The following is a 20614-nucleotide window of genomic DNA, read 5'->3' on the forward strand; positions in this document are numbered from 1 at the left end:
GTCCCTGTCCTACTTGTGTCACATTCTCTCTGCTCACCCTTTGAAAGTTACAGGGTCACTACTGGAATAACTTTCTGAAATTCTTATTGATAACTCCTGGCAAATCACTGACATGGCAAAACAATAGCTAGAAGGAAGTTAGTTTAAGCCTCCCAGACTCCTAGTCTGCAGCTGTGATGTATGTTGTGTTTTTGTTAAATAGCTGCTAAGCTGCATAGAATTATTGTTAGAAAGGGCTCTTGAAATGTATCTCTTGGTGTTTTGGGGTTTTTTACAGTTTATTTTCATGGAGGTAACATGTCAATTTGTGCTTTCTGACATGAGCCCACATCTGTAAGGCAACTGTATAAAATTAAGTGTACTATCTGGAAATTTCTGATTAGTTAGGTCTGAGCTTACAGTCATTTGGAAATGTAAAAAGAGATTTTAAAAAAAAAATATTTTCCTCTGAGTATGTCAAAATAATGAGAGTTCAGATGAAATGTATGGAATTTCTAAATTCTTTCGTGCTCCAGGATTTAAGTTACTCAATGTGCATTTGAAGCAGAAAGGCAAATCTTTATTAAAGAAACACCAAACCACCAGAGAATACAGAAAATTTTATTTCATTGTTAGGGGAGAGAATATTGTAAAATTGAGCACCTCATCACAGGGAGTATTAAAAGCTGAAAAATTGGATAAAAGCATCAAGTATGTTTGGAGGGCCTGGAAGAATAGGCTCCAAAAGAGGCTATTTACCGCCTTGGTGGTAAATGAGACCTTTCTGAAGCCTGTGTTTATAAGGCTGACAGTCAAAGGAGTATTATGTGGCACTGAAAGGTGTCAAATTTGAAGCTAAAGAACAGAAAATATTCAGATAAGGATAAGAATTGGTGTGTGGATCAGCAATGATAGTGGTACTTGATTGCCTACATCTGTCAGCACTGAATTTAATATTTAGATATTATACATCAATTGCTGCTCTTTGAAACAAAGTCTCAAAAGCAAAAGAGGTTGTCTCCTTTAGTTCAGTCTTTCTGAATTTCTTGTGTGTGCTTCTGAAGCACCCAATGCTGGCCTTGCTCAAAGGCTGAAGTATTTTTATAAAGCTCCTGGTGACTACTGCTCCCTGGTTTAGAAACCGAGTGTGATTCTTCAACCAGCGGAGGCCATGCAAGCCTGCCTGTTTAATCTTTGGAGCTACTTGGTGTACTCATTAGGGGTGTAATGTCTCACTGCCAGGCCCTCAAATGGTTAAGAACATATCAGGCTGCTTAATTTGGCTTTGTCACCAAAATAAATGATTTAAATTAAAGCACATTTCCAGCTATGCAGTCAACACTAGTGCTGCACATGAAGTCCGGGACTGGAGTTCTCTTTCCACACTCCTGCAATTCATCTGACATCACTTGTAGTACATCAGTACCACGTGTGAGCAGTTTTTTAGCTTGAAAGAGAACTATCTTGGCAAAAACCCCAGAAAAGTGTTGGGTTTTTACTCTTACCTAGCTGAATTTCTGTGGAAAAGCATTAGCACTGGGGCTGAGGTGGTGGTACCACAGAAAGGAAAGGAAGGAGACCTGGGCTTCCTGTGGCAAAAAGCTGTTGTGTTGGCTTGACTCCTTTTCATAGTGGATCTTGAGTGTCTGAGTCAGTGTTTCATTAAAAAATATTGTCTATTCAGTTTTATTTTTCATGTTTGCTGTAGCCAGGCGTCCAATGCAATGCTCAGCAAAACTTCAGTTGGAGTTATTGGGGAAATTTCAGTAATAATTTAATTATTACTGGAAGAATAATTTAATTGCTTCTGGAAGAAGAAGATTTCTTTATAGTCTTGTGTGAAAATGAATGTTTTATCTTTTTACCAGGGCCTCTACAGACAAAAAATCTGCAACAGTTTAAAACTCAGAGAGGGTTGATCTGGATTGGGTATAAGGAAGAAATTCTTGTCTCTGAAGGTGGTTACATCCTGGCACAGGTTGCCCAGAGAAGTTGTAGTTGCCCCATCCCAGGAAGTGTTGCAGGCCAGGTTGGGTGGAGCTCTGAGCAGCCTGGGATAGGGGAAGGTGTCCCTGCCCATGGCAGAAGGTGCAACAAGATGATTTTTAACAGTTCCTTCCCAAAACACTCAGTGACTGTGTGATTTAGGAGGAAATATTTTCAATGGCTTGCATAAAATTATCAGTGTTGCTCTTGCTCCCTGTTAATTAGAACCTCTGTCTCCTTCCCCCCAGAAAACTACTTTGCATGCTTCTGTCATGTTTTTGGGTGCTCTGAGAAGCTGGTTTATGGAGGTGTAATTTATTTGAAACTGAAATGTCATGCCTGCTGAATGTTCTGTTTTGTGGAAGTTGCAAAGTTATGTCTTAAACCTGTAGAATATAATCTAGTGTTTGTTTGACTTGGCCCTCACTGAAACTGCAAAAATGTGACAAGGCATAAATTAGCCATGAATGCTGTAGCCTGAAGTACCTTGGATCATGCTGTTGTGCAGGTGGGAGACTTCAGTAAGACGAAGTTGGTATATTTTGGATAGATGTGAGGAGTGTGCCTGTACAGGTTGGAGAGGGACTTAAGCTGCCTTCAAAGCTCAAATCAAATAGCCTGAAGGTAGTGTTAGCTTTTAGCTAAAACAAGGTATTTTCAGCTGACTGAACTAATTTACACAGCTTGGGAATATAGGAACTTTCTGGAGTTCAAATACCCATTTGCTGCCTGGAAATAGGATCATTTTTGACTTCAAAGCTGTGCTTCCATCCATAGGACCATTAATGTCCTTGAGCAATTTCTAACAACTGTCTGCCTGTTGATTTCAGGTATTTTATTTTAATGCCTAAAACCAGCCTAATGGAAGCTGCAAAAGCAAGATGCTTTTTTCTAAGTGGCTATCATTTCTCTTTTAAATGATTTGAAGTGCATATTACAGTGAATGCTAAACATAGCTCCAGTTTCAGCATACTTTTTAATATTTCATTTTATACTAATATCCTGATCAGGTGGTTTTACTGAATGAAAGGCTTTTAAAATTGAAAACAGACAGTTCTACTACCCTGATGCCTACAAACTAAGATTTTAACTGTTCCTGTAGTGAATTTTGAAAGTGTTGATTTTAAGGGCTGCCATTTGAGGGGATTTATTATCTGTAGGCCATTGAATTTTAGAGGGGAACAGGCTTATTACTTGACTTAGGGGGAATTTGAAATTGGTCCCCCCATGTAAAAAAAATTGGTAGCTATTTAAAACATGATAAAATGAGAAAAGGTTTGTGGAATGGCTGGCTGTTGGAAGGTTTTTGTCTAGCCATAATGACTAAATCACCTTCCAAACACAATTTCATCTGCTAAATTAATTTGGAGATGGGCAGAACACCCATATATATGTATGCAATTTGTCAATCACTTGGGGAAAATATTAATTAATTAATTAAACCAGCTAGCCTACATACAAATGTAGACTTAAGTTACCTTCTGTATTTGGTGAAATTTGCTTTAGTCAGGAAAGACTTGAGAAAAAAATTAATTTTCTATTCCAATAGTAATCTTGGTCTGTGTTAGCTGTTGAAGAGTCTACAGGAAACTTGATCGTTATTGATGAAGTACCTAACTGCGCTATTTCTGTTGGTTTTTTTTTTTTTTTTTTTTGGGATGCAGTGTCCTGTGGCATTTGGCAGCGAAAGGTCATAAGGCAGACATATTTGTTTCATGTGAAACCTCAGTGCTAACGTGTCTCTTGTTTTTGGTTTATGTTTTTTTTTAGGGATCAGGCGGCAATCTCCGATTCATTGCTTGCTGAGTGTCCTGTCTGGTGAAAGTCATGTCCATATTGCCATTCACTCCACCGGTTGTGAAGAGACTTCTGGGGTGGAAAAAATCTGCTGGTGGCACTGCAGGGGCTGGTGGTAGTGAGCAGAATGGTCAGGAGGAGAAGTGGTGTGAGAAAGCAGTGAAAAGCTTGGTCAAGAAGCTAAAGAAAACTGGACAGCTGGATGAGCTTGAGAAGGCCATTACCACTCAGAATTGCAATACAAAATGTGTGACAATACCAAGGTAAGTGCTATTGTATTTGAAATTGTTACAGCCACTTAGGAAATGCCTAAAGGGATGTTCAGACCTTCTGTGAACAAATGACTAAAAAATAGTTGCATGCTTTTGATTCTTTAAAATTATTTAAAACCTCTATTGGATTAATACGGTGCTTGCTTATAATGGAATCACATGCTTTGTGAAGTCACAATTTCGTTACATTTCAGTTTTCATTGATATGTAGGATCCCGTTTTTGTGTATTCTGATGGTATTTAACACTGGTCTTAGTTTGTAGCCCTGCCTTATGTTTTTATTTAATGACCCAGTCTATACCTGGGGAGGGGGGCATGCTTGAGCCAACAGTTTTACTTGAAAAAATACCAAAAGACTAGTTTTTCCTTGGTCAACACTTCAGTAATCTAATTATTTTCAGTTGTATCTGCTACTGTTAAATGCTACAAGCTGCCTCCATTCTCCCTTTTGAAGGGAAATTTTATCTTTGGAGGCAGGTTGTCTGAAGACCAGTTTATTTACTGTAATTATTGTTATTTTTTAATAAAAACACTTTTTACTTAATAACTTGGGGTATTTCTAGAATTGCTCTTCTGATATATGTAAAGATCTAGATGAACAACTTGCATTCTACCCCTTTGACATTCCCAGCTTAATTCATAGCAACTGCTGTGCAAGAGCAAGGGTTGTGTTTGTAAGTATAATGCAGTCTGCTCTTGATTCATGTTGCACTGAAATTCCACTGGGGTGCCTGGGCAAGCTCATTGTGTGTGATAGAAGTATCAAATCATTTCACAGGTGTGTTTTTCCTTGAAAAAGTTAGAGAATTTCACTTTTCACTTGACATTAAAATTACTTATAGGGGAGAGGAACTACATCTGGTTTATGAACTTCATTTCTGTATTAGCGCATTCATCCTAGCTACTTTTAAACTTTGTATTAATCATAGCACAAGCTAGATTTGACTGGTGTCACTAGTGATTCCATATATCAAATGTGTTGTAGCTGTTATCTGATAATGGTTTCAGCATTCTGTTTTCAATTTGACACACCTATCTGGGAAAGTCATGAGTCACCCTGAATAAATGGCTATTTTAATTCTTATTTTTCTCTTTTTTCTTCATATTTTGTTTCTAATGCTGCCCTCTGCTTGTATTTTTTTTTCCCTAGAATTTTTCCCTAGAACATACCCAAAAATTTCTGGTTTTGTCTTCTGTTTTCTTCCTTTTGCCAGATGGAAACAATAGATTAAAAAATATTAGTGCTTTCTTGTCTTAGTGTATTATCAGCAGACTAAGATTGGAACCTGTAAGGTTTTATGCTTCTTGAGATGATTCTGTGTATTTAGCGAGTCTTTACTGAGACTGAGGTGAGGTGCTTAATTGGAAGTTGTTTCATATGACACCAGTTAAGCACACTTGATATAAAAATGTGTACCTAGGTTCTAGAGCTCTTGGATTTTATAGAGCCCTCCTGCAGGGATACTGGAGGAGTAGGTATTGCTATTTCAGAAAAATAGATGTCTACAATGAATTTTATTAGAAGTTACAAACAGTATTCTAATACATCATTATTTTTGAGTAGACTCTACTCTACTAGAGTCTAGTAGAGTATGCTTGCATGACCTTTTGCGCTAAAGTGGACATAATAAATAATTCTTTAACATGGAATACAAATATTCTGTGACTAGCAGTTCTTGCTGTTCTCTGTCCTCCACTCAGCTGTAAATCTGATGAAAAATCTGGAGAATCTGATGAAAAGAACTGGACCTGGATTTTACTTCTCTTGAGTACCTTAGGAATAAGTTAGGGAGAGTTTTTCAGTTGGTGTTAGCTATTATATAGGGCTTAATTTTAAATTAAAAAATTGTTTTGGCACGAAGGGGCAGGGTGATATCAGGGCTGCCAGCAGTGCCATACAGAATTTTTTAATTTCATAGCTGGGTTTTGTACCGTTGATATTACTTCACTTTGACAGCAGTAGTTTGGGTTCCCAAGAAATAATGAATGTCAACTCAGTACTGTAATGAGTTCTTGGAGATTCTGTTCTTGGATTTAGTAAGTTAATGAAACCACTGCTTGAGACCCACTTTAATGAATGTCTTAAAGATCTGCAGATCAGCAGGGATAAATAATAAAATGCTGAATTTGAAACTTTTTCCTTACTAGTCAGCAGGAAGTTTGTGGTGCCAAGCTGCTGAGATGCAGTTCTGATGTGACAGCTGGGCTAGCTTTCCAAATGTTGTTCTGCTCAGGGAGGGCTTTTGTGTGTGTTGGGGTTTTTTTAGTTAGCTTTAGTTTTACTTACTACTGTTTTTAATTTGGTGGAGATATTGACTACTGTCGTGGGATGCTTCTGTTTGTCACTGTTGCATTGTTCCTTAAAAAAAAGTTTCAGTTGCAGTTTCACAAGTTTCTGGTCCCCTGGGAGATTTCCAGAGGTTTGATACAGTGTTTAACTATAGTATACTTTTTCATCATTGAAACCTAAAGCTTCTAAACTCCCACAGACTTTTCACGAACTGAGAAACAGCTTGAACAAAAGTTGTATTAAATCACCTACTCAGAAATCTGCATTTCTTACTGTGTGTCATTGATAATTGTGCTGAATCAGGTTTATTCTGCTCCTGTGCTGTTTGTCAAGGTGACTGCACACTAAGGGAGGCTGATCCTCTGTGTACTACACAAAAGCTGCTCATGTGGTAATTAACACAACTTCTTACGAGACTAATGGAGGTTCTGAGAAAGCAGAAGCAAACAGATGGAGTGGGTGTTGGCATTGCACAGCAGGACTGCTTAGCTCTTCATAAGTGGGTCAGTAATCTAGAGCAGAGGCTAAATAAGTACAGAAGTCCTTTTGACACTAGCCCTCTAAGTAATTTGTAGTTATCTTGCTGAATCCTCCCAGCAAGCCAGTGGGATTCTAATCACATAATCCCTGTGTATTCTGAAACTAAATGTTGGCACGTGAGTTCACTTTTCTAAAATACAAAATTAATTTGGTGGTATTTAAGAGCTTGTCTTCATGCTCTCTCATGCAGTTTTGACATGGGCAGAAGATGGAGTCAGTGGAGAAACATTGTGAGCATCCTTCTTCTAATGGAGCAGTTTCTTTCTTCCTAGCCTGGATTATTCTTTTGAATCTCAGAATCCTAGATTAGTTTGGGTTGAAGGGAACCTTAATGATCATCTAGCTCCAACTCCCCTGCCATGGCCATGTGCAGAGGCATCTTCCACTAGACCTGGTTCCTCAAAACCCAGTCCATAAATGCTTTGTAACTAGTGGAGGCTGAAATCCAGGCATTTAACAAACCAAACCATGCCATGTAGTAAATAATCAGCTGGCAAATTTTCCTATCTTTGGCATATAGTCTGGCATATAGTCTTATCTTTGTTATTTAAAAAGTTGTTTCAGTGGTAACAGCCCAGATAATTGGAATCCAAAGTATGAAAACACAACTAGTTTCAGCATCCCAGTATTTTGGTGTGATTAGCTGAGTCATTTTTCTGTCTTAAAAAGAGTACAGATATGCTTCATGCCTTATTTCTCCTTCTTTTAAATGGGACCACAAAACAGTTGCTTTTGTAAAGTGCCTTATAATGTACAACTAGTAAAAAGAGTTTGGTTGAGTCAGGTTTGGAATAATATTGACCTGGACTGTTGTGGTTCCTTTTTTTTTCAAAATTAGAAATAAACTTAAAAAACCAAAACCAAACCAAAACCTAAGGGAAGCATTGAATTTGGACAAATTTTTGTTGACATTAATAGCAGTAGTCATATTATAGTTATTATATATAGTTGGTTTTGGTACTGTATGTGGAACTGTAGTTAACACTTGAGTCTCAGCTTTAATTGGGGGCCTTAGTTCTTGCAGAGGAGGTAAATTTTACTGCTGCTTTATATTAAAAGTAGAGCTTTATATCACAAAAGTAGAGCAATACTGGAAGTTGATGGAGAGCACTCTTGACAGATTTTTGGCTGAAGAAAGGTTTAAAAACCCAGCTTTCTGAAGTAGTTGCTCAGAGAGTCTCTGCTGGGGTGCTGGTACCATGCAGGTGCTTCAGAGTCCCAGGTGAAATGCAGCAGTTGCTTCCAGAGCAAGGGCTAATACTCTTGTCATGCTTTTGCTCTTCAACCAGCTTTGCCATTGGAGTTTTGGTATTATCTGGTCTTATATGTGCTTTCCGTTCCTCATGTTTAACATGAGGAGAGTTTCCCTGTGCCGTGGTTTTTAGAAGCTTATTCTTGCTTGGTTTTTTGCAGCTTCCCAATTTTGACTTAGAGAGTGAGAGTAAGAATGTAGATGTTCTATGGAATTTGCAGTCTCTAGTTAGATTTCTAAAGCACCTGGCTTCTGCTTCCAATATGAGCTGAATTCTGAATTTTTGTACCATTCAGAATCAAAGAGAAAATCCTACAATGAGTTCCATGGTTTTGGGAATGTGGAAGATAGTGAGAGAGTGTTGGGAATGTGAAGCACACAGTTACAAATGAAGTGATTGGTTGGAATTACTGATCAACTTCAGTAACGTTGATGGTGCTTTGAGTTTTTTAGGAGGAAGTAAAAAAATTTAAAATGATACTTGTATGGCTCTCACTTCATCCAATAGTAAAGGCTGGTAATTTTTTTAACTGCTCCCATGGAAGTGGTTACACCCTGATTGTTCTGGGGAAATAAGGTGTTGTTATTCAAGTATTGCATTCAGAATACCTTTCTGATATTCTTTCCTAAAAAATGTAAAAACACAGTAGCATGCATTGATTGCATCTGAGGGCTGTAGTGGTTTTGGGTTTGGTTGTTGTTTGGTTAGGGCTTTTTTTGTGAGATAAATATCCATGTGACTTGTGAGCCTGAAAGACTGCTCTTGATGCTAAAGTGAATAATGATATTGACACAACTTCTCTTAGGCTTGCTCAAAGTATCCAGGAAATTAATCCAGTATATCTTAATTTTTTAGTATTTCTGATGTACTCTGCAATGCTTCAGTACTTTTAAAACTGCAGAATCTGATGAAAATTTGTCAAATGCATGAAAACAAGGCCATTTGACTAGATTAAAATCCTTTGAAGAAACTATGTTTTTTATTATATTAATGTTATTCCTTTGGTTGCTTGCCCCACAACCCTTCCCTCATTCCCTACTGAGTAAGACAGGGGGCCTAGGCATGGCTTATGGCACATGTTAAAATTGTTTTCTAGATGTCGGCCCTCTTTATGAGTTATTCTGAGCCTCCGAACATGGAGCTTATGGGTGCAGATCACAGTGTCTACACAAGAGTTAACAGCAGGAGTACACTGGAAGAAGAAATACCCTGTTCAAATACCCAGTTTCAGGGGAAACTGGCCTGGAACTGCTGTTTGAAAACAAATCTTTTAAAATTATGCTTTTTTAATGCCATTTTCATCACATAACTGAGTAAAAAGTAAATTTAGGTGTAAAGAGCAAAGTTTTTTTATGTAAAGAGCAAAGTCAAACCTTCTACCAGTTAGCATGTTTTCTTAAATTTCTTGGGTATATTTGTCAGGAAAGTGATCACATGGCTGCATGCAGTAACCTAGTTTTAGGAATGCTTTTGATCACTAATAGAGCAGAGTTGTCAGGCTGATGCAGCTTCTAGAATAGATTGTTTTCAGGCTTTAATATCTTTCCCCAAAATAGGTTACTTCAGAGGAGAGCACTACAGGTACTCCTTTGTTCGTCCTAAGGTTAAAGCCATAGGACACGGGTAATTTCAGCAATTAAACTGGGGAGCAGGGAAAGCTTCTCTGGGAACTCTTCTTGGAAACTTCCCAACATCTGCTAAGCTATGAGCAAGTTAGTGAAGAGAACAGTGATAGGCACTTGGGTTGGCATAGTGGAGTCTAAAATAACATTCCAATCCAGACAGAGGTGAAGCATGTTTTCCCAGAAAGAAAAGTTGGCACTTTCTGAGAGTTTGTAGCAGAGATGCGGTAATTCACTATTCAAGCTGGGGATGGACAGTTACTCTTAATCATAGTTTAATATGTAAAAAATATCCTCAAACCATGTAGTGTTTCTCAGACTGGATGCATTCAGTTGGACGTAAATGAAAATGCATGAAAACAATAGTTAAACATCTTAAGCTTTAAAAAATATGTATAGATATTTAAGACAATGCTTCAAAGTTCACTAAAGTACTATTTTTCTTGCTGAGATTACAGGAATAATATGCTTGTAAATCATTTGTTGATAAACTGACTCTCTTTTCTCGTGACAGAATTATTGAAGATGAAACAGACCCCCCTCTGTTTTTCTCTTGTTGGAATTTCAATAAAAACATTCTTTAGAACAAAGCCAAGGAAATATTTTCTGGAAGTATGGCAAGAAACAGCTGAGATTTTGGGGGATATTGGCCAAGATTAGCTTCATAATCTTTTGCTCCTCCTTATGATATCTGGTGTTGTGAGTACTTTGGATGTGTTCATTGGAAAGGTGTAGCAGGAGAATCAAACTGCCCTTATTCTGCATCCCATAATTATGGTGGAACTTAAATATTGTTCTCTGTAAAAGACTAAAGGATGTGGTTATAGACAAAAGGATGCTGCCCTAATTATGTAAAATTACATATTCAAACTCTGGGCTGCAAAACACCTTTAGATACTGCATGGACGTACAGTGGGAAATAAAAATTCACATGAGGTTTAACTTCAAGGCTCCCTGAAACTTAATGTCTAAACTAGAGTTTGGCAATTAATATGGCAATGTAGGTAATGTTATCATGTTAAATACTGTTATTCCTTCTTTTATTAACCCTTTTAATCTAATTCCCACATTATAGTCTAAAAGCAACTTCTGTTAGTTTTCTCCTATTTAATTAATGATGTTGCTTCATTTCATGGGTGGAATAGACGGAGGATTGATATGAGTACAAGGTAATGCTTTTTTTTCTCTAATAGCTTTGTTTTCCTCTACTGCCACTTCCTACTGGATTAGTCTCTCTTCAGGGATATGTGAGAGCTTCTTCAGGTTCATTAAATGGACTACAAGAAAGGGACTTTGGACAGGGGCCTGGTGTGACAGGACACAGGAAATGGCTTCCCACTACCAGAGGGCAGAGTTTGATGTGATATGGAGAAGGAATTGTTCCCTGTGAGGATGGGGAGGCCTTGGCACAGGTATCCCAGAGAAGCTGTTGCTGTCCTTGCATCCCTGGAAGTGTACAAGACCGGGCTGGACAGGGCTTGGAGCAGCCTGGAATAGTGGAAGGTGTTCCTCCTTGGCACAGGGTGGAATGGGATGAACTTTTGACTGAAATTAAGAACAGCAATTGTGTTCAAGTGTAATTCAGTGAGGTTTAATTACAAATACTAAACATAACTGTTAGCTTGTTTTGTGGTACAGCTGTGGCTGGTGGTGAGGACTGAATTGCTGTAGCTGAGGTTAAGCTTTAGTGTAGGCATAGCTCAGGTTGCAGCATCTTACAATGATGTCATCCTGAAAAAGGAAGTCTTAGAGTATTAAACAAAGATACTTAGGGCTGCCAGTTTTAAGCTCGTGCAATTCAGGAAGCCATGTGACTTACCCACATAATTTTTTAGAGTTGGTGTGCCAAGCAGAGAGTTTTGGCATGTCGTTTGAGCTAGGTCAATGTGTAAAAATACAAATGTAAAAAATACTTAGCAAGTAGCAAAATGCTGTATAGTTCAAAGGAGCTTGTCTCTTGAGTCAGAAGGAAGAAATGTTGAATTTTGAGGATTACATTATATACTAACTGGAATTCTGGATAAAGGCTGGGGGAATGTGGATTCTGGCCTTGGATTTCCTGCCTTTTCCCAGGTAAACTAAGTTTCTAATTTGCTGTTATTTTTCTGTCTCTAAATGGAGATATATTTTTTTAAGGATTGTGTTAATGCCACCTTCACTGCTATAAGGTGTATTAATTCTTCAGAGAGTGAGCTTAAAGTATGTTTTGCTGTTGGAATATCAGTGATGTGAAAGCAAATTTGGGGATGAGAATGTGAGTGGTTAGGATTTGTGAAAGTTCTTTGTTTAAGTTGATGCTGCTCTTCATTAGGATTGCCTTAATGATAAGGAGCAGGAAAAGTCTGAATTAAAAATAAGTGTTAAAGTAAGTGTTAAAGCTTGCTTGTTTTTTTTTTTTTTTAATTTTAAATGTGCAATTAATTGTCAGGTTAACAACTGATGCTGAGGCATCAGTCCAAGTAAACTTGTGTTTACTTTAGCAACTTACCTGCACAGTAGGTTCTGGTAGAAAGTTCTGACTAAGAAGAGTAATATCCGCATCTTGACAGTTCATGCTGCCATTAAGAAGACATTATTTATGCAAAAAAAAATATGTTGACTGTGCTTTATTGAGAATAGCAAGCCCCAAATTATCTCATAAATAGTTGTTATTTTTTCTCCAATAAAGGAATCAGTCTTCACCCAGCCCCAGTCTATGCTAAACTATTCCCTATCTTCACCCAGCCCCAGTCTATGCTAAACTATTCCCTATCTTCACCCAGCCCCAGTCTGTGCTAAACTATTCCCTATCTTGCTGTGGTAACTCATGCCTTTATAGCTGGCCAGCTATTCAGTGTGGTGAAGATTCCTCTCCTCTTTATATTCTTCTGTATAAGTCAGCCATTTTAGTTTTCTTGGTACTGTAGTACCAAGAAACACCTGAGTGCTGTTTTTACTAGTGTGAATGTTTTATGACAACCCACCCAATTTTACATGAGAAACTTCCCAAATATGTTGCTCAGGCTGTTAGGCTAGGAGGAATTTATAGGCTAAACAGATACTGCAGTTCCTTTACTGCTGCGGCTTTGAACACAAATAGCTGTTTAATAGGCTCCCCACTGATTTAATCCCACTTGTAATGTACACCTGCTAATTTAATAAAAGTAATTTCCCATGTCTTGTTTACTACTTGGGTTTTTTTTTTCACTTACTCTGAGTCAGTTGCACTGCTGATTGGTGGAAAGCTTCTAAAATTTACTGTGTGCAATGCCATAGTCTCATCATGAACAGCTTTCTTTGGCTTCTGTCATGTTGCATTGTTTGAAGCCGACTGGCAGGATACAAGAGAACAATCGGGAGCTGGAGTAAGTTCACATCTCGCTGCATATGCTTTAGAATTGGCAGAAGAACAATGAGGTTGGGGAAATCCCCTTGAACAAGTGCTGCACAGTAATCTGACTTCAGTGTTTGTGCAGAAAAGATCCTCCAAACTGTGGCTTTTCATTACAAAATGTACAAACAAGTCTTAGAACTAGAGCTGAGGATTTTCACTTAGAAACTTCGCTTGTAATGGTAGGTAGACAGGCCCCTTTTTCAGTGCTTGGTTTGTTCTTTTCTTGAGTACTGGATAGAGAAAAGCCTGGTGCATGTGAAGCATACTCAGTATAGCTTAAATGCAGAACTTCAAAGTTACTGTTTAGGTCAGTTAGTGAGTTACCTCCCAGAACTGGTCTTTACTTCCCCTTACTTTTGTGGAAGGCTTCAAGTTGAGTTCCTCTAATACTTGAAATAATTTCAACCCATGCTGTAGTTTTGAAGGTTTGAACATGAAGAAGGGCTTATACCAACTGGTGTGGAATCTTGCAGATTTGTGGCACAGAAATGGTTTTTGAGTCAGGTGTTTGGCTGATAAAGCCTTGTCTCTAAGAGGCTACTCAAAAATTCATCTCATGGACCCCAACTACATTTTTCAGGAGTAGCTTCTGAACCTTGCAGTGTTTGCATAACCTGCAGCAGCACAGCCTTCAGTCAGCCAAGCTCACTGATAATTCTTTACTCTCTTTATGTCATAAATATCCTCTTCTGCTGCTGTGGGATGAATTTGAATATAAACTGAACAGCCGTACCAGGGAAAGGAATTCACATGTGTCCGTAATAAAGAATTCCACAAAACCAATAACAAAAATGCTTTTGCAGTTCTTTTGCATTTTAATTTTGAATGTTCTGTTTGTCCCATGTACCTGTCTTGCAGGTTGATATCTTGTCTAAACACAGTTAATACCCAAAAATTTACTATCCAATGTATGTCTCAATTAGATGAATACAGGAGGAAAACAGAAGGGCTCTACCTAGTGCAAGCTACATTAATGGCAGTCATTTAAAAAATTCTGTAATTGTCTTTGCTGATGGGAACACGTTTTTACTGGAGTTGAGTGCCGATGTGTTTGTTGATCCTCTGGGAGCCCCTCCATGTTTTAGCCAACAACCACAGACATTCCAAGAAGGATTTAAGCGGCTTTCCTCCCAGCAAAATCCATGTATTTGTTAACTTAAATGTTAGTGTTCCTTGAGCCTTTGAAACTCTCATATTTTTGGCTGCCATAGGATAGAGAGAGAGAGCAGGGTGACTGCCACCTCAGCAGAGGGCAGGTGGTGGTAGATCAGGGCTGACTTCTGGTAGGTGGAGTGAGGAAAAGAAACTGTTGTATGTTCTGGAAAAGTGCTTTACCTGTTAAGCAATTGGATGTGAGGCAAGAGCACTTGTGGGCACAGTCTTCAGATGCATGTTGTGGGTGTGGATCATGAACAAGATGTCAAAGACTTCAGGACTTGGCCAAGGTCTTAACACATCCTTTCTGCCTAGGCTTTAGTCAGCAAAGCTCAGGAAGTAACTTTGATACTTATTCTAGAGGTGTCTCCTGCATATTCCAGTTTTCTGTGACAGTATCTGCTGTAGGGTCCCATGTTCTCTTCTGGGCCTGAGGAGTGTAGAAGCTTCTAGTTAGGCACCTTGGCTATTACCTTCTTGATTGTGTCTTATGAAAAGCATATGAACTAATAAAATATCTAAGCAAACATGCAAAGTGCATTTAAAAATAATGTTTTATTTATTTATTCTATTTGAACAATGTATTTCTTCAAGGCTTTTTATGGCTACCTTGCTAGCTGTGAGTTTTCTTTATTTTCATAACGAAATGTGGGCATTGTCAGTGTTGGTGAGGGCATTGTCAGACATAACTGTATTTTTTTGCAAAAAGTGATGTCACAAGTACCATTCATTTCTAAGCCTCAATGTGTTGCTTGGGGAAGCTTTCTCTAAGGCTCAAACTTTAACTTCATTTGAAATTACTTATAGGAAACACTTCTAATTTGGCTATATAATCGATGGTATTTCTTTATGTTTTCATAAAGGCAGTCTGTTGTTTGGGATGTAGATCAAGGTCAGTGCATTCTCTGCTTCACCAGTTTTCTGCCAGGTGTGCATGGCTTGGGCTGCAGCAGGGATTGTGGTGGCCTGCCTGCATTGAGCATTTTGTAGCATATAACTTCTGTTTTTCTTCTTGGGTTTTTGAGATGGGTGTGTAATTCATAGGGGCTGTCCAGAGGAAAGTTCAGTTTGAAATGAGGTATTTAAAAACCCTGTAACTGTTGTTGCAAGAGTAATCTTTTTGCCAAGGTGACATCCTTTTTGAGGACTGTGGACAATTAACTTGAAGGGCTAATCTCTCCCCTTCACTATCACAAATACACAGTAGTTTGAGAAGGTTAATCAAAACATATAATGTTTTCTCAGCTGTCTGTCAGCTGCAAAACAGCCCACACAGGTGGTAGCATCAGTCACTCACCCACTTGGAGGATGACAGACTCAAGAAAAATTACTTGACTTGGCCCTTGCTTGGTAGCTGTACCTGTTAGCTTGTGAGGAAAGCTTTCACCACACCTGCTGTGACTAACAGTGGTTAGAGAACTTGGGATAATGGTCATTTTTTAATGTCTGTTTGGAGTATGATCTGTGAGATTTGTTTGCTATTAACAAAACAATTTGTTGGGGATATATCAGCCAATATGTGATGGATAGGTCTTCATATACAAGTACTTTGTCCTTGGATATTTCTGGTTTTCAGGTCTGTAAAGAATGATACAGCATTAACCTGTGAAAATGCACTGGGTGTCATCGTAACCCACTGCCTGATGTTATACAGAGTAGTTTATGTTTCTAAAGATGTGAAACTGCAGCAGTTAGAAAACCTTTATTGGATATAATAGGGTAACAAATAAAGCAGTGTAGGAATTCCAAGTTACCATTTCAATAATGCCATCTTAAAGCATGAACATCCATGTCCTCACTGTTTGTAGGTTCACATGATAATAGGTTTTTCTTTATTGTTGGTTTTGTTGTGTGGGGTTTTTTCCTTTTTTTTTTTTGTTTTGTTTTGCTCTGTTTTTGTTGGGTTCCCTCCACCCCTTGGTTAGAGAACTGCCATTGTGCACTTGTCATCTTCAATAGATACAGGGCATTTAGGAAAGATTGGTTTTGATGGTTGTTTTGGAACATGTGACTTAGGTTCTTCTTATCACCAGTTAGACTGCTTCAGTGTTTGTGAGATGCAGAGCTGCTGAAAGCTGTGGTGTTTGGTTGGGAGCAGGGAACTGCAGGGCAAGTTTCCCAGCAAAGCTGTTAGCTCATGATTTCCATGGGCTGATTTTGGATGCTCCACATCTTTGGTCTTTGAGCATAAGACTTGTGGCCAGCTCCCTGCTGAGTATTGAAGGAGGTTGAGCTGCGCTGCATGCCTTTTATTTCTCAGTCCTGACACTACCTCTGTGTTGCTTGACCTTGTCATATAGAAATTTTCAGGCTCTACTCCCCACCTGCCTTTGAGCAGAGAGTAGAAACTCCTTGATCAGATCTGTGTCTGAGCAGACCATATGGACAATGAGAAAAGAAAAGAGTATTTTGCTTCAGCTTGGTTTCCATGGCATCCTGGGAAAATTGCTCTTGAACTTTGAGGTTCTATCCTTCCAGGATCTCCTAGCATTGAGAGAAGAATAAAGGTAGCGCTCGTGCTTGACTGTGTTATTCTGTCTGACAGCACTGGGCTAGCATGTCAGGATTTGGGAGAAGGGAGGATAATAAAGTGCTTTGAAGAGCTTATATCTTTATTTTTGCCTATGTAGGCAGTTTGTTACACATGTGACCAGGAAGAAGTGTTCCTTTAGAAAAGGCAACAGAAGCATAGACTGTTCATCAAGATCCCTTGTTGGCCTGGCACTCAGCAGAACTAGAGAAAACTAGCTCCTGGCCCTGGAACAAGCACTGGGCAGCTCAAATGCTGGGCTCTAACAGTATCTTCTGTACATCACGTTCCACTTTCATGTCCCCTGTGGACATCCTTGAAGTTTTAATCTGAAGTAAATGGGAGTTATTCAACGACTTTTTTTCTTTTCCCACAGTGTTAGAGAGGTTAATTGCATCCTGTGCCTCCTGCTTTTCTGGCTATTTTGATGTGTTAATTTTTTTAGCATACATCTATTTATAAGGAAGGTTATTAAGTCATTTTCCTCAGTTCAGATGCTGCATTTTGTATTTGAAGAAATGGTTTTGAATATATTTTATAAAGTTCTATGTAAACTTTATTCATAAAAGCATTCTGAAAGATGAGAGGTTGTATAATGGTTCCTGATTTATATTCCACTAAATATGCACATACATAAATGTATCTTTCTTGGCTACATGTAGTGTGTCTTGAACGTGCCTGTGGTGTGGGGGGAGGGAGAGAAGGTAGTGTTACAGTTTTAAGCAAATATCTGTGTCCTCTGATTGAAGCATAAAGGCCTGCTTTGGGATTCTGGGGAAGGAGGAAAAGCAATTTTTTTAATTTTTTTTTTTTTTTAAGTAACTATGTAAGGCCATCTGCTTAAATAAGTAAATCTAAGGGGTTAGAGACACTTGAGGAGGCTCTCCTAGTTGTAAATGATCTGTGCTCAGTCCACACTTTTACTCTTGTTTACCTGAGCTTGTGCTGAGAGAGAAATCTGTGCTTTCAGTTCCGCAAGAAGATTCAGTCCAGAGCTTTGTAAGACATTATTTGGTATCCTCTTCCTAGACTTGTCAGGCTCTACTTCTCCTTTGAAGAATAGGAGGTTGTGGTGGCAAACCATCTATAACTACCTAAGCTATCCACCTCCAGTTGTGTGTAAATATATGTAGATATTCATTTACTCTGGTTGCTGGTACAGCCCTTTAACAGAACTTTTCTAGGGTCTGCTTTTCTACCCCAGCTTCTATCACAGAATTGTCTCCATAGAAGAATCTTTGTCCAGCTCCTCTGAAGGGCAAGTGCCACCACAGAGTGGTGGAGATAATTTTCAAAAAGAATTCCTATCTGTGGATTTTATTTGGCATTTGTTAACTTATTAGGTCATCCCTCTAGCAGGTGATTGGAAGAGAAATCATTATTTCATGCTGAATTACTGAAACTTTATATTTTCTGTTGTGGGATAATGAGATCAGGACCTCTGTAACTTGATGTCATTGACAAGCAGGAATGAACTGCTGTAGCTCTGAGTCATTACATTTGATGAATGTGTGTGCCTGTTTCTGTACACTTAAGTGAGCAGATGACATTATGTCAGTGACATTATGTCACTGTAACATGGGATGCTGGAGATGCAAGTGAAGACATTGATCAGTTCTGCAGGGGTGCAAAATAATTCAAAGGAGGAGTAAAGTATATATGTCATGAAAGGAACTTAGCATTCATGTCCTTATAGCAGGTTGTTTTAGTCTTTCCTCAGTCAGCATAGTGCAAGTAACTTTTCCCCTGTCACCCCCAGCATGGGGAAAAGAAACATAAACAACATGCTTTTCAGTAGTTGAGGCATTTAGGTCAACCAGACTGTATTTTAGTGGTCTTGTTCAGGCACTTGGTGATGCAGCTAGCTGAGGTGCTACTTGGAAAGACAGGTAATATAGTTAGCATTGCTCCTCTCTCGTTTGTAGGCATTTCAGGCTGTAATAAGGAAAAGTGCTAATTGTCAGTATACAGAAAGGACCATCGAATGAGAGTATAAAAGCATATTTTCATAAAAACATATTTTCATTTGAGACCCAGAATTAAGGAAACCATGATCAGGCAAGTTTGGTAGGAGCTGTCTGTGCTGAGTACAATGCATTTATCTTTGTAAGCCAGTGAACTTTTTTAAATGCTGACATAATCTCTGTTACACGTCAGCCTTTCAATTCAGTGTTTCCTACTACTGTAGACTTTGTGACCATTTCTGAATTAGCTCCAAAGGCTTGGTATGTCTCCTCAGCTGTTCTTGAATCTCAGTTGCATCAGGAAGAAGGTAACTAATACGAGAGGAAGGATTCTTTTCTTCCATACACTAATTCACTGGTCCTTTTCTCAAAGGTAGAAACAGTGGAGTGTAATGGGCAGTGTGTTCACAGGAGTGCAGCTTCAGTGTAGCCACACCAGTGGTAAACTGGAGGCCGAGTCAGCGTTGTGGTTCCTGCCTTGGCTTCCTGCTCACTACATTGCTTTGAAGTCTTGGATCTAAGACATTTCATAGCAACATTGATTTATTTCTTTAAAAACAAAGGTATAAATCTTGTATACAAGGTACAGATCAGGAGTTTGCAGACTTCAACCTGTTTTCTCAGGTAAATTTTACAGAGGCAGCTATGAGCAATGCTAAAGCACTGGCATTGCCCATATGTTATGAGAAAATGGGATTCCATACATCTAATGGCCATTGCTGCTCTAACTCCAATTTGGATAGCTTGGTGTAGCTCTTGAAGCAAATTTTCTGCCTCTCTTCTGCCTACTTGGCAAAGTAACAAAGATGTAAGCCTAGTAAATGTTAGGCTAGTATAAAGGTGCCTGCATGCTTGTATAAGCAACTTATCTAATTCAATTGAAAAATCTGATCATTTTTGTTATTGTTGTTGTTGTTGTAGTTTTTCTTGTATAGTCTTTGAGTAAAAACAGTGAAAACCAACATCAGGCTCAATTCTGTAGGGAAGGCTTTGCATGAGAATTCTAGAATTGGAAAACTGACTTTGATTCTCATCTCCCATTTTAAAAGAGATAAATTGAGTACTGTCACAGATTGCTGAAATTGTTTTTCATTTCAGCCACAGCTTCAGCACTACAAATGCCTCAGAAAATGTAGGGGCAGACAAATTAGATTCAGTGGGAGAAAGGCTCATGATTATAAGATGCAGGAGAAAGGCAAATGGAGAAGATTGCCTTGAACATGAACTAGGCAGACTTGTTAGTGGCTGCAGATTTTGAAAGATGTGAAAGATTCAGGAAGGATATTAGGGGCTCAGTGTAATGCTTCACAAATAAGCAAATTAAATGTCCAAGACCATTTCTATAATGTTTTCTGTATAATGTGGGCTTTGACTAGCACAGTGCTATTTGCATTTCAGGTTTTATTTGTCATATTTCTAGTGCTACCACTTCAGGTAAAGAGGAGGCTGCCAACTGAACTCAATGCCTTTTAGCTCCTTTAGAGCTGTTCCACCTTGCAAGATTTTGAAGCAAAAATGTGTAACTACAGTTGTATATGAATTGTGACAATATTTAATAACTTCTTTATAGAGTTTCTGCTACTTCATATGTAAATATCTTTGAAGTGGTTCTGCCTGCTTCCATCTGATGTTGTACTTGTTGCAAGCACTTAATTTAGTTTAAAAAGTACCTTCACCACACAGAGTGGCCAACACTGTAAATAGTGGCAGGATGGCTACTTGTTCATTCTGTTTCTCAGTAAAAATTGGTAATAAATTCATAGTAGCAACAACTTGTCATATACCTGGTCAGCCCAAGCACTGTGTGTGATAGTTTTGGTGCACACCAAAACTATCGCGCAGAGGATACTGAT

At 38.6% G+C, this 20614-nt stretch overlaps 1 protein-coding gene across 2 annotated transcripts in view; it reads left to right on the top strand.

Annotated features, from left to right (window-relative positions):
• SMAD2 (SMAD family member 2) overlaps positions 1–20614 on the top strand; it is a 49702-nt gene that overhangs the window by 7261 nt on the left and 21827 nt on the right. For both annotated transcript variants that reach the window (XM_084225835.1, XM_084225836.1), the window contains exon 2: positions 3736–4025. In XM_084225835.1, coding sequence (XP_084081961.1) covers positions 3793–4025 — 233 coding nt within the window. In that variant the 5' untranslated portion in view covers positions 3736–3792. The remainder of the gene's footprint in view (positions 1–3735; positions 4026–20614) is intronic.

This window comes from Fringilla coelebs (genome assembly GCF_963513975.1).
Source record: "Fringilla coelebs genome assembly, chromosome: Z".
Lineage (NCBI taxonomy): Eukaryota > Metazoa > Chordata > Aves > Passeriformes > Fringillidae > Fringilla > Fringilla coelebs.